The following is a 15,089-nucleotide window of genomic DNA, read 5'->3' on the forward strand; positions in this document are numbered from 1 at the left end:
AGGAGATCAGGCCAGCGAAAACCTTCTTCTTCGCCAACATTATTATTGGAAATTTTACTATTATGTAGTCTAACCATTAATTGGTTTAAATAGAACTGTCTAATCAGTTTATCACATTTATTTATTTCTTCCATAAATTAACTTCAAGTAAAAGTTTATTTTGGCTAACAACAAAGCCATAAAAACAGAAAATTGTTTCTAATGAAACATGCAACCCTGCGTAGTGAGCTTACAACCCTTCCAGGGATACTCATCTACCAAGGTTGTCCGTGAAATAGGTGGTACGTATTCCGTATAAAGAACCGATTCTTCCACTCCTTCTGTAGAGCTGAACGGATTCGTACTGGCTTCCACGGTGAAAACCTGATCTCCTTCCCAAAACATAATTTGTTGATGGAGAGAAAAAGGCACACATTTGGAAGCGTGAATCCAATCTCGCCCCAACAAAACTGAGTAGGTAGTATTGGCATCCACAACAAAAAACACAGTCGAAATCACCTTCGGTCCAACCTCAATGGGCGCCACCATCATCCCTTCTGGTTTGGTCGGTTGTCCTGTGAAGCTTGTCATCTCGATGTCTACCAGAGATAAATCACCAATCTCTTTACCCAATTTTCTTAAAGTTTTGAGGGGCATGACATTGAAAACAGCCCCATTATCGATAAAAACCTTGTTAACCGGCTTACCACATATGTGAGCATTAACATAGAGTGATTTTAAATGCGGGATTGCTCCTTCTGGTATAGGTGGAAAAACCATTGGTGGGGGTCTGCCAACCATTGCTCCCCATTCTGGTTCTTCCTCCTCCTCAAACTTTGCCCAAATGGGTTCTTCTTCGACGAACCATCGCATATCCGTCATCCTGACTTCGAATCCTGCTTTATCAAGTTTTACTATCTTGTTGCGCAAAACTTTCGTCTCTTCTGGGGCAAATGATCCGAAAATAATCTCGGGGGTCTCTTCCTCTGCAATTTCTATTTCAGGATCAATATTGATCCGTTTGCAGAATTGACATCGAAAACATCTCGCCTTCTTGATAGGCTTGTTGTTCTCCCCTTGCTCCTCTGTTTCGTCATTCAAGTCCTTCATTTTAGGTGATGATTCTTTCTTCTCCTTACCTTTATCTGTTCGTTTTCCATGCCGTGCTGCATACCTGCGTTTAGCATTACGGATTTGTGTGCGATTCATACCTGGAAATCGAGGGTCTATGTCTATTGGCAGAGGCTTTCTATTTCGACTCCATTTCTCTTGGACTGGATGTGGTTTGCGTGTTGGTCGGTCCCGTACCACGACTTTATCTTTCAATTCTACTTTGAACGACCCGTCTTCTCTATCCCATTTCTCTGCCATTCTAGTTTCGCAAACTTTGAACTTCATTTCCTGATTGGATTCTCGTTCTTTAGGCTTGCGTTCTTTTCGTCCGGTGTCTTCTTCATCATCACTTTGCACAACTTGTGAAGACCGCAAAGAGATCATTGCAGTGGTTACTTTTGGGAAGGGTTGATGTTCTACTCCCATTGTTACATATTTGAATCTTTCTGCTTTGATAGCCTTCTGTATTTCCTTTCGGAAATGTGTGCATTGATTAGTGTAATGAGTAAAGGAATTATGCCACTTACAGTATGGCCTTCCCTTTATTTCCTCCTTCGTTGCCAAACTTTGCCCTTTAGGAACACGAATCTGCCCATCCGCCAATAGAATATCGAAGATCTCGTCGGCCTTGGATACATCGAAAGTCGGCTGCTCCCTCTCCTCTGTTCCTGGCAATGGCTTTAGTTTCGAACATACGTACGGTTTGCCATTCACAATTTCGGCTGCCATCTCTTCAAGAATATTTCCTTCTTCTGGCGAATAAATCTCTGTATCAATACTAGCCATTTGTTGTACCCTATTCCGACGAAAGTTGTGATCTTTTTCTCTAAACAAAGATTCTAATCTCCCTGCTTTGGACGCCAAACTAGCCAAGTCCTGAACATCATGGGCTGTCAATGCCTCCCGAAGTCTGGAATGCATGTTTCTGACCACCAAATTGGTCATTTCACTTTCCTCGATGATTGTCGGGCATCTGCCTTTCATGAGTCGTATCCGTTCAATAAACTGATACGCGGTCTCTTCTGGCATTTGTCGGATCTCTAAAAGATCTGTGAGTGAGACTGTTGGGAGAGGATTAAAAAATCTTGCATGGAACGCTGCTTCCAGACTTTCCCAGGTTTGCAACTGCCCGGGTGGCAAATTTGCAAACCATGAAAAAGCGGTCCTTGTAAGTGATAACCCGAACAATTGTAATTTATAAAAAGAATTATTGCCTACTTCCCCTAATTGGGCCGTGAAACGTCCCACATATTCTATGGTCGATGCCCCATCTTCTCCAAAAAACGAATGAAAATCGGGTGGTCTGTAATTCCTTGGAAGCGGATGTTCGTTGATGATTCTTTCTGGAAATGGCCTTTGGTACGCAGGTCTGTTGACCGTCTGGGGGTTCATTCCAAAATGTACCCTTAAGACCTGAGCAATGTCCTCTGGGTCTACTCTGGGTAGGACAGGATCCAATACCTGAATAAGATTGTGAGCCTGGCCTCCCAATCTTTCCGCTCTAAGGTCGGTAGGCTCGGTCCTACCACCCAACGGAATGTTATTCGGGTATGTAAGAGGAGTCTTCCCTCTGTCAACCCTTGGGGCAGTAACACTTGGAAAAGTGTTGTCCACATATGAAGGCCCCGCAAAATTTGTCTGTAACCTGGATGGTGATAGTTCTGGTGGCGTCTGGATGGGTTGCAAAGTAACCCTTGATAACACCTGATTTAACGTATTTTGCATAAGGTTTTGTTGCTCGCGCAACATATTCTGCATGGCCAAATTATGCTGGTTGTTCAATTGCTGAACATAAGAAACCCAGTCAGCGGGTGTTTGTGGCATTTCTCCTGTATTTGGCATGACAGGTGGTGAAACTGTTTCTCCCACCGGTGCCGAAGATGATTGAGGCTGTGAGCCTGCCATGTGGATCCTTCCGACGATTCGGCCGGATCTCAATCGTATGAAACTCTCCGTTGATGTAGGATCAGCAATCTTGCCTCGACTCCCACTGTGGTCGCGAAATTGTTGATGCGTTTTTTCAACAATAAAAAGTAAAATTCGAAAATAGAGAAATATCCCTGAATTTGATAGATGAGTGTCTGAAATTAGAAACCTCTAAACACTGTAGAATACATAAAATAAAATAAGATAAAAATAAAGACTGAAAAATAAAGTGGTGATCCCCAAAAGCGATTTTCTTGAATTTGATGTCGATTGAAGATGCTCTTTCTATACAATACGGAATCTTTAAATAACCCCTTGAAGATACGGTTCGAACCGCTATCCGGTCGGTTACCACAATCGCTGATAACTCCCCAAAAAGTTCTCTTCTATCGACACGTATGAGAACCGTCATGTCATGTCCGACTTTTAAAAACCGCTCGTCAGTCGAAACTACCCTCCACCATCAGAAACTGCTTTTTACCGGACTTGTAGGATAACTACTTTTAATACCTGACCTTTGAACTTGGTCTGATTTCAATGTCTAACCTTCTTACGCCCGACCCTTGGAATTTGTCCCGATTAGGTCCGACTTCTCTATCCGAACTATTTAGTCCCGACCAGATCCAATCTCATCATCCGTCCGACTTTCTTACATCCGACCCTCGGACTTTGTCCTGACTAAGTCCGACTTTGACGTCCGAACTATTTGGTCCCAACCAGGTCCAATCTCATCATCCGTCCGACCTTGGGGATTTACCCGATCAGGTTTGATCAGACTCTAAACTCATCCGACCCGATTACTGCAATCATACTTGGACTTTCAAAAAACCCATTAGATGTTTCGAATAACTTAATCTTGGCAGGCTCATCCCCTGAAAATCTATCCATTGTGCTCAACAAATATAATATAAAATATAATTTTTTATTATAATACAAAAATAATACTCCTATTTTTAATTAATATTTTTTTAAAAAAATAATTGAATAAAAAATATCTAAGTACGCGATGGAATTGGTTGACCCGCGACCGTAGCCAAACAAAAAATAAATAAATAAATATAATAATAATAATAATAATAATATTATTATTATGTTTGTTATAAAGATGGAATGACTTAGAAATCATAGTACTTTTTTTCTGTTTATTAATAATTTTTTATTTATTTTTGACATTCGAATTTAAGTATATTATTATTTTATTTACAAATAATGTATTAAATAATATTTTTATTTTTATTTTTTTTGGTGTAAACATATATTTTTTAATTTTTTTATTCCGTAAAAACTGCTATTAAAAAAGTGTGTTTTGAATACGAATAAAAATAAAAAAAATAAATTGATTATGAAAAAATGATGAATTAACTAAAGAGATAATTTCAGTGCATAGGAGTTGAAAGTCATGATAAAAAATATATATATTATTGTATTGAATTAGTGATTTTTTATTTGATAATAATTTAAAATTATTTTTATGATCAAAATAATATATTTGTAAATAAAATGAAAAAATAAAATAGTAGTAAATTATAAAAGCAAATAAGCATGGAGATTTTAATTTTATTTTTTTCAATTTTTATATATATTACTCCCTCCATCCCGAATATGGTGTCCTTTTTATTGTAGAAATGAAATTTTAAGAGGGATATAATTAATAAATAATTAAGAATATATTAGTAAAAATAATTATCATCTAATAAAAATAATTTTAAATTTAAATTAAGATAATTAATTAATATAATTAAAATTTAAAAAATTATAAATTAAAAATTTTAAAATGAAATTAAAGTGTTAATATTTTTTAAAAAATGATAGACTAAATAAAACAGACAAAAAAAAAAAAAGGTAGAAGATAATAAAAAATTTCAAATTCTAAAGTTCCGTTATATATGCAGCATTTTTTGTAGACTTTTGAAATTTAATCTTGTGAAAGAAAATATTTAGTATTTAATTTGATATTTTATGAAAAAAAAAATTTGATATAATATTTTTTAAAAAATAAATAATTTCAAATAAATAAGTAAAAAATTATCAAATAAACAAAGCCTGATTCTTTAATTCAATCTAAGAAAAAGAAAGATATTTTTATTGCTTTATTTTTATTTTTATTTTTCTGCATAGAAAACATTCTAACGCAAATGCAGTGGAGAAATGAGACTTGTAGGTAGCAAGCAGTAGGGACAGCGTTGCAGTCGGGGAACCACACCACGTAGAATGCAAAATTTCCACGAGACAGAGTGAAAACGTGGCGGGCGTAGGGAGAGCACACCCACATCTCCCCTCGGCACCAAATAACCACACATTCGTATAATCTATTGCCCTACTGCTCGCGGCTCCCACAATTTTAAGTGTTTTCCACAACCGTTGACTGTCACTGGCTGCTCCATCCAGCTATCTGAATTGATAGGATCGATGATGACGATGGCCATGGCTGCACGCAATTACTAATCACCTCGCTCCTAGCAGGAATTAATTCATAGAGCGTTTGTTCGTTTTTAGTCATTAATAGTGGTTGGTTGGTTTCCCATTGGATCCGATCCGATCCGATCCGAGTCTATAAATAAGCACTCGATCGTCGTCGTTCCCGGTCAATTCTATCATCGGGCAGTTTAATTATCACTCGCCCCTCTCTATATCAGTCTTCTATGAATTAATCTGCGCACACACATACATACATACATACTACACACACACACATATCCGAGAGAGAGAGATGGGCACGCCCGCAGGCAAATCATCATCAATACTGCTCATCTTGCTCCTGATTCTTTCCCACTTCTCGGTCCAAGTCGTGTCCGTGGTGAAGGAGTGCGGCGCCGACGAAGACGACGGCTGCACCAACAAGAAGAGAGCCCAGTCTCTCAAGATCATCGCAATCGTCTCCATCCTGGTCACCAGCATGATCGGCGTCTGCCTGCCGCTCGTCACGCGCTCCGTCCCCGCCCTCAGCCCCGAACGCAGCCTCTTTGTCATCGTCAAGGCCTTCGCCGCCGGGATCATCTTAGCGACGGGGTTCATGCACGTCCTCCCGGATTCCTTCGACATGCTCTCGTCTGCCTGCCTGGACGAACACCCCTGGCACAAGTTCCCTTTCACCGGCTTTGTCGCCATGCTCTCCGCCATTATCACGCTCATGATCGACTCCATAGCTACGAGCCTCTACTCCCAGAAACACAAAGGCGGTGTTGTGCTGCCGGATTCCGCGGCCGCCGGAGCCACGGAAAGGGAGATGGAGGCGGTGGTCGTCGTCGATGCTGCAGCTCCAGCTCCAGCTCCAGCTCATCCTCATTCTCATTCCTCTCATGGTCACTACCACGGAGCCAAGTTGGAAGTTGGGGGCGCGCAGCTTCTCCGTTACCGCGTGATTGCCATGGTAATTGGTACTCCATTCATTACTCCTCCCTCTACCCTCTAGGCTCTAGCTACTTTAGTTTTGCTACGAAGCTCGATCTAGGTCAGATCAACTGATTAATTGGTATAGTAAATCGGATGACTGGGTCTTAGCTAGCTAGTTAGAGTTTAAAATTTTAATTAAATACTCCCTTCGTTCCAAACACCCTACTATATTTCTTTTTTTGATATATTTCAAACACTTTACAATATTTTTAAAATAAAAAATAATTAATTATATTTTATCTCTACTTCACACTTTATCTTCTCACATCATCCAAATAAAAAAATAAAATATATATTTTTTTCTCTATCACATCACTTAATTTATAAATTATACTATTTAATATTATCCACCTAAAAATCCGTGTAAAAAATAAACATCGCATCTTATTTATTTGAGACGAAGGGAGTACTAAAATAGAAAGAAAGAAAGAATCCGAATGATATATATATAAAAAATAATATCCTCCTATATCCTCCTGTCCGTCTAGTAAGTACAGGCAAGTGAAGAAGGAATCAGAATGATATATATATATATATATAAAATAATATCCTCCTGTTCGTCTAGTAAGTACAAGCAAGTACACATTATATCAATTTAATACATAACCCCTGGATAAAATAATCTCGAGTAGTCGAGTGATCGCGTCAAATAGATTGATGGGTTTCAAATTTTCAATTCAGTCTAATCGCTTGCACACAACAAGGGTGCGCCAAATATATAGCTAGGTAATGGTGACTTGCATTGGTTATAGGTATTACGATCGGGTTTATTCAGTGCGTATTTTTAAATAGCGACGATGGGATTTTTACGTTATAAAAAAAATAATAATAAAATAATAACACAAAACTCAGATAAAATTCAAGTTGTGTTTATTCTTAATATTTTGATTTTGGTTTTAATTTTAAATAATAGAATTTTGAATTTAAATAGTTGTTTAATGTGATATAAATATATATGATATAATATTTTTGAATATAAAATTAAATTTTAATGTAATATAACAAAAAAAAATTAAATATTTAATTTAATATTTAAAAAAAATTTGAAATAATAAAATCAAAATCAAAATTGCACAAATAAACACATTAACAACGTTAATCTTTAGATAAAAAGAATTTTTGGAGGACTTTGGAGTTAGCGAAATTTTATAAATCATAAAGGTTAATAATTAATGTAGTAATTTATAAAATAAATATATATTTAATTTAGGGTGTGTTCCTTTGGTGAACTGAGATTAGAACGCACTGTTTAACTTTTAAAATTAAAATTCTAACCCTAACCTACAGGCTTAATATATTTTTAAAAGAAAAATATAAATAATAGTATCAAATTTTGAATTTAATATTGAAATAAATGTTTTTTAACTCGGAATTCAGAAAGCGTCACAGTAGAGAAAGAGCATAATTGTGGGGCTAGCAAGCAAGTATCAATTTGACTTTAAGAAGTCTCTGGACGCATACGCTGCGTCGTCTAGCTTATTAGAGTAGTGCAGCATTGTCTTTCTTTAATTATGATGTGGATTTTTAGGCAGGGGTGGGTCTTTTCAGCTCTTTCATCACCGTTATATTTTCTAATGATTATTTCCTAATTATTTATTACTTAAAGCTTAAAAAAAAATTACTGTGTTATTTATTCTTACAGATCATTATTCAAACTAATTTTTTATTTTTTACTTTTTTTAAAAAAAGAAAAAATCACCAATCAAATATATCCTATGTATTTATACCTATATGTTTTCGGCTCTTTCATCACCGTTATATTTTTTAGTGATTACTTCCTAATTATTTATTATTTAAATTTTTTTAAAAAAACGTTACTGTGTTATTTATTCTTACAGATTATTATTCAAACTAATTGTTTATTTTTTACTTTTTTTAAAAAAAAAAATCACCTATCAAATATTTCCTATGTATTTATACATGTATCTTTTTATATGCATCAATATAAAGGGCTACTACGGCTTTGTTTATAAAAGGTTTTTGGAGGTTTTTAAAAATTTAAAAATATGAAAAAAAATAAAAATGAAAAGTAAAAAATTAATATTTGATGTAATATTTTGTGAGAAAAATATATTTTATGTGATATGTTTTGAAAAATAAATAGTTTTAAATAAGTGAATAAAATTGTAGAGCAGTGGGTTGAGATTTCAATTTTTGTTTGATTATATTTGAAAATAATTTAAAATCTTGGGAATTTTTATTTAAATTTTATTTTTATATGATATTTATAAATTTTTATATATTAAATATATGGATAGCGCATATTTTGAATTTTTGATCTCTTCCATTCATCTATGTTTTAATTGTTAGTCCATTTATTTTAAAATTAATTTTGTATCCATCGTTCATAAATTTTCAGTTATTCATTATCAACTTTGTTAACAATGATTATATATAGAGTATGTTTAGTGAAATTGTTTTGAAAAAATATATTTTTATTTGAGATATAAAAAATTATGTAAATAATATAAAAATAATAAATATGTGCAATATATATATTTTTTTAAATATATATACTTTTTAAAAATTGTGAAAGATCACATCCTTTGATGACTAAAATTGAATTAATTTGGTAGATGATAGATTAACACACTCATGTTAAAAAGAGTGACTGAAATATATATATATATATATATATATACTTTACCCTTTAGTATATATTGGGTTTTAAGATTATTTTTTAATAGTATAATTTTAAATTAAAATAAATATTTGATTTAATATAAATATATATTAATTTAATATTTTAAATGTAAAATTTAATTTAATGAAATATAATAAAAAAATAAATATTTAATTTAATATTTTAAAAATAATAATTTGAAATAGTAAAACTAACAAGTGTTACAAGTAAAGAAATTTTGGCAGGTATTTTTATCATCTTACTAAACAAATATGTATATATATATTATTTTTTCAATTTAAAGTTTTTTTTATTATTTATGTATGTTAAAGTATTTTTTATTTTAATAAAAATATTAATATTAAAATATTTTTAATTATTTAAAATTAATTATTATATATAATTATTTTATAAATAAAATTAAAAAATAAAAATATTTTATGAGAAATCACTTGATAATGTGAAGATAAATGTATGATCATTAAATTATGCGTTCAAATATCGAAATAAATATTATTAATTTTTAATTTATTATAAAATTTTAAATAGATACGTTAAAAAAGAGGATTTTTATAAAAATAATTTAAATTCATATCATTCTGCCGAAAAAGAAAATCTAAAAACCTCTGCTTAGACAATCATGCATCTTTGGTTGTGTGTATCTGTTATCACCAGTAGAATAGTCAAAATTTCCGCCTCCCAAAACACTAGCAGTCAAAGTATGCGCCTTAATTAATGAGTTACCCGGTCAACTAAGTAGTGCTCTATTTTTCTTAAAGAAAATATTTTAAGGACGTGGTTGTGTTTGAGGTTTGGATTTTTAGTTAAAATTAAATAGTAAAATTTTTTAATTTGAATAATTGTATGATATGATAAATAAATATTGATATAAGTGTTGATTTTTGATATTTTAAATATAAAATTAATTTTTAATATAATATAGAAAAATTCTTAATTTAATACTTTTAGATTTTTTTTTTTATAAATAGTTAAAATATGAAAAAATGCCCCAAACAAACATATTTTAAATAAACAAATATACCTTGAATGAACTTTTTCATTAGTTAATATTTAAAATAATATTTATTTAGTTCCAAAATAATAAAGACGTTTGAGATGAGCAAATAAATTATGATATCAAGTGTAAAAGTGTTTCTGTTTGGTTCAAACTAAAGGAGGGGAGGTGAGATATTTTAATGAAAGGAATGGGAGGCCAACAGAGAAAAAATATTATTTTTATGTTTGGTTAAGTAAAAGATGGGAGGAAAAATAGAAAAATTTTACTATTTTTTCTTATTGTATAAATAAAGAAAAATAAAATTATTTAATAAAATTTGATTAATTTATTTATAAAATGTATTTGTCCAATAGAATAAAATAATTTTTTAAAGCATTTTGCTTATGTCTTGAACCGCAAAATTGTATTGAGATTTAAGTTGATAACGTAGTGGATATTGTCTTTGTATTAAAATTATTTTTGAAAGATAATAAATTGTTTGTTTAAAAAAAAAAAAAACTATTGGTTCAAAACTAAGAGATATTTTAATGAAATGGAAGAGAAGTGAGGAAGAGAAAATGATATTTTTGTGTATGGTTAAATAAAAAATGAGAGGAAAAATAGAAATTTTTTACCATTTTGTTCATATATTGTATAAATAAAGAAAAATAAAAGTATTTAATAAAATTTGATTAATTTATTTATAAAATGTATTTGTCCAATAGAATAAAATAATTTTTTAAAGTATTTTGCTTATGTCTTGAACCGCAAAATTGCATTAAGATTTAAGTTGAGAGCATAGTGGATTGTCTTTGTATTAAAATTATTTTTGAAAGATAATAAATTGTTTGTTTTTTAAAAAAATACTATTCGTTCAAAACTAAGATATATTTTAATGAAATGGAGGGGAGGCGAGAAGAGAGAAAATGATATTTTTGTGTATGGTTAAATAAAAGATGAGAGAAAAAATAGAAATTTTTTACCATTTTGTTCCTATATTGTATAAATAAAGAAAAATAAAAGTATTTAATAAAATTTGATTAATTTATTCATAAAATATCATACAAAATGTATTTGTCCAATAGAATAAAATAATTTTCTAAAGCATTTATTGTATTGAGATTTAAGTTGAGAGCGTAGTGGATATTGTGCTTGTATTAAAATTATTGTTGAAAGATAATAAATTATTATTTTTTATATAAAAAAAATACTATTTGTTCAAAACTAAGAGATATTTTAATGAAATGGAGGCGAGACAAGGTGTTGAAAAAATAGTATTTTTGTGTTTTGTTAAGTAAAAGATAAGAGGAAAAATAGAAATTTTTTACCATTTTGTTTCTATATTGTATAAATAAAGAAAAATAAAAGTATTTAATAAAATTTTATTAATTTATTCATAAAATATCATACACAATGTATTTGTCCAATAGAATAAAATAATTTTTATAAAGCATTTTGCTTATGTCTTGAAAGCAAGATTGTATTGAGATTTAAGTTGAGTGCCTAGTGGATATTGTGCTTGTATTAAAATTATTTTTGAAAGATAATAAATTGTTTGTTTAAAAAAATAAATTATATTATTTCAAAATTAAATTATTTTAAAATTATTTATTAAAATAATAATATTATTACTACATACTAATTTATTTGACTTGTTAAAAAATACTCTCTCCCTCTCATAAATATAGTCTTAATTGGGTTGGATAATAAAAGACTTTTTTGTCCTTATAAGTGTATTAGTGTAAAAATAGTGGCAATTGTGTAATAAAAATGAAAAAATAAGGGTAGTTTTAGGGTGATACGACTATTGTTTTGGGACGGACAAAAATAGTAAACAAGATCATTGTATTGAAATTGATGAAAGTATTATAATTAAATTTGATTAAAATATTTAATTTAAAATATTTCAAAATATATAATATAATTTAAAGTTATGTACATTATATATTAATATTGATTTGATATAATTAAAAATAAAATAAATAAATATTAAAAATTTGAAGATGTTATTAAAATTTTAATAAAATATTTAAATGGTATAATAGGTAATTAGATTAAAAAAAATAATAATAATAATAAAACTACTCCGCTCCAAATTCTCTAAATTGGAAGGAAAAAAAATTTAAAAAAATTGTCTCCCCTCTTCTTCGATCTCCTCCTCTCCACTCTAAAACAAAATTGAATCATTGAAAAAATTTTAGAATAGTATTTCCTCCCTTTCCCTTCTTTCTAAACCCTCAAACCATACCGACCTTGAGAAATCAAAATATTTTTACTTTATATAATAATTAATGTGAAAAGATGATAATAATTTTGCAAAAAAAATGAAAAGCTAGTTATATAAATAAAAACAAAAATATTGTTTTGGATATACGAAAGTGACAAAATGAAATTATTTTTTATGACATAAAATTTAGAATGGATAGAAATAAAAATTATGACATACTATGCGGTAAGAAAGGAATATTTTGGGTTTGTTTGGTTTTTTGATTTGAAATGCAACAGGTTTTGGAGCTGGGAATCATAGTTCACTCGGTGGTGATCGGGCTGTCACTGGGGGCTTCGAACAATACATGCTCCATCAAAGGGCTGGTGGCGGCGCTCTGCTTCCACCAGATGTTCGAAGGAATGGGTCTGGGCGGGTGCATCCTCCAGGCGGAGTACGGCCTCGCGAAGAAGGCTGCCATGGCATTCTTCTTCGCGGTGACCACCCCGTTCGGGATCGCGCTGGGGATGGCACTGTCCAGCACCTACAAGGAGAACAGCCCCCGAGCCCTGATCACCGTGGGGCTGCTCAACGCCTCCTCCGCGGGCCTGCTCATCTACATGGCCCTGGTGGACCTCCTGGCTTCGGATTTCATGGGCACCAAGTTGCAGGCCAGTGTCCGGCTGCAGCTCAAGTCTTACGCCGCCGTGCTCCTCGGGGCCGGCGGAATGTCGCTCATGGCTAAGTGGGCTTAGTGGATTGATTGATAGATTGCTTCATTATTTGAAGGCTACCGAACCGCCAGCTTCAACTCTGATCGATCTGCCCATTACTCAGTAATTAATCAATAAAAATCTGTTAATGACATTAATGGAGTGTTATGGTATGCGATGATGGTATATATGCTTGCCAATTGCAATTGCCATTGCCATTGCCATTGCATTCCGGCCGGGTGTAAGTGTGTTATTAACCTGTCGTTAGCCGGTCTCTACGCGATAGCCTGTCAATTACTCCTCTTCTCCTCTGTTCCACAACAAATCTTGTCCTCTTATCCTATACACGCGTTAGTAAACAATCTTCTATAATCTCCGTATTGAAGTTGCTGTGCCACTTCAAATTTCTACTTATTTTTTCTTTTGGGCTGTCGTAGGCATTCTTCCATGATCCAGTTCATTCCGGCCCAACAGATCACTCGACCATCAATTCAGTGATACTGACTATTAATCTGTCGTGAATTGATGATGCCTTCCTTGTGGGGGACCTCGTTATCCATCTCTGCACCGTCCTGTCCATGCGCTCAAAGCAACTGGGGGGTTTAGGCTTAATTAGGATCGATTCCCTAGCTAATTATTTTCACCAGCAGACCCGAGCCGAGCTGCGCGCCATGACTGCTACTATTCAATGTCATTCCAATGCTGCATACAATTATCTTCTGCGGGTTTCCTCCCGTCTTCATCCTCCACAGGCCTGCGAGTCACTGCCCACGCCAACTAAAAGAAGGGCGTTGTCGCTCTTAACAGTTACCGCTTTTATCTCTGGGCTCGGACCCAATAAAAGTTGGCCAAAACCCACCCTCATATCGGATTTCGTCGAGCTTCCAAATTCTGGCGGTGTTAGGGCTCTGGACCTTCGAATTCCTGATGACGGGGATGGGGATACTCCCATGGATGGCGACAAGGTCTTATTCTTTCTTTCAACTAGATTTGCGTGTATTGATTTGAAAACATAATTAAAGTCCATTTAATTTAATTACTCCTTTTTCGTTGATCTCCTTTTCTGTCCCAAGTTTGTTTCGATTGAACTAATAATAATAATAATATTATTATTACTATAAAATATAAATTAGATTGCGATTCATTACTATGGAAGACTGGCAGCAAAGCAAGGATGGCGGTTTGACTCCACTTACGACCATAAAGACGAGAATGGGGAAGCGGTTCCGTTTGAGTTTATTCTTGGTTCCGGAAAAGTAATACTCCATACATCTACTGTCTCTCCTACTTACCTCTTAATTGGCGGGGAGTTAGGATGCATGAATGATCCAGATTTGTATATGTAGACTGTAGTATTGGTTTGTATTCATATGTCATCATCATGTCTAGCGATTAATCAACCTCTCCTGTAGGTGATAGGTGGGATCGAATCGGCTGTGAGATCAATGAGAGTCGGTGGCATTAGGCGGGTCATCATCCCCCCATCCCAGGGGTATCAAAATACATTTCAGGAGCCCGTCCCCCCTAACGTACTCTCTCTCTCCCTCTCTCTCTCTCTCTCTCTATCATCATTTGCATATTATTAATTGGCATGGAATATCCATGCAGTTTTTTGATAGACAGAGGCTCTACGCCACCATATTCAACCCGACGCGCCTGGCAAATGGAGAGGGCAAAACTTTGGGGACTATTATCTTTGATATTGAGCTTGTTAGCCTCAAGCGCAACTAAGTTCTTTCTTCCCAGGCGTAACCAACAAATGACTTTTATCCATTCGGACCTATGCTCTGCCGGCGTCCCGCTAAACATATATTGTTGGCACATGAGGCTACTCACCGTATAAAAAAAAGGAAAATTTGTGCATCAAACGGCCGCTATACATGACTGTGAATGGTAGGACAAAATATTTAAAGTAAATTTTATACAAATACTATATTTTTCAATAAATACTACTAGAAAAATGTTGAAATTAGCTGAATATTTTATAATCACATTATATGAAAATTATATAAAATTGAATTGTCCAATTTTCACAACAAATTATTATACAATAAAAAATTATTTTTTATTTTTTTAATTGCAAAATATTGCAATAAAAATATTTTTTAATTAAATTTCATTGTTAATGCGAGCAATAAT

General features: G+C 32.9%; 2 protein-coding genes across 2 annotated transcripts; both read left to right on the top strand.

The window, feature by feature from the left end:
* The first annotated feature begins 5,424 nt into the window (after nt 1–5,424).
* On the top strand, nt 5,425–13,104 carry LOC127253236 (probable zinc transporter 10). Its single transcript, XM_051277693.1, has 2 exons — nt 5,425–6,388; nt 12,537–13,104. Exons 1-2 carry the CDS (start codon nt 5,729–5,731, stop codon nt 12,990–12,992), a joined length of 1,116 nt encoding a protein of 371 aa, XP_051133650.1. The 5' UTR covers nt 5,425–5,728; the 3' UTR covers nt 12,993–13,104.
* Nucleotides 13,105–13,496: 392 nt separating this feature from the next.
* On the top strand, nt 13,497–14,959 carry LOC127253237 (peptidyl-prolyl cis-trans isomerase FKBP17-1, chloroplastic). The gene is made up of 4 exons (XM_051277694.1): nt 13,497–13,915; nt 14,084–14,206; nt 14,363–14,479; nt 14,559–14,959. Exons 1-4 carry the CDS (start codon nt 13,529–13,531, stop codon nt 14,679–14,681), a joined length of 750 nt encoding a protein of 249 aa, XP_051133651.1. The 5' UTR covers nt 13,497–13,528; the 3' UTR covers nt 14,682–14,959.
* Nucleotides 14,960–15,089: the final 130 nt, after the last annotated feature.

This window comes from Andrographis paniculata, unplaced genomic scaffold (assembly GCF_009805555.1).
Source record: "Andrographis paniculata isolate CXL003 unplaced genomic scaffold, ASM980555v1 Contig50END, whole genome shotgun sequence".
NCBI lineage: Eukaryota > Viridiplantae > Streptophyta > Magnoliopsida > Lamiales > Acanthaceae > Andrographis > Andrographis paniculata.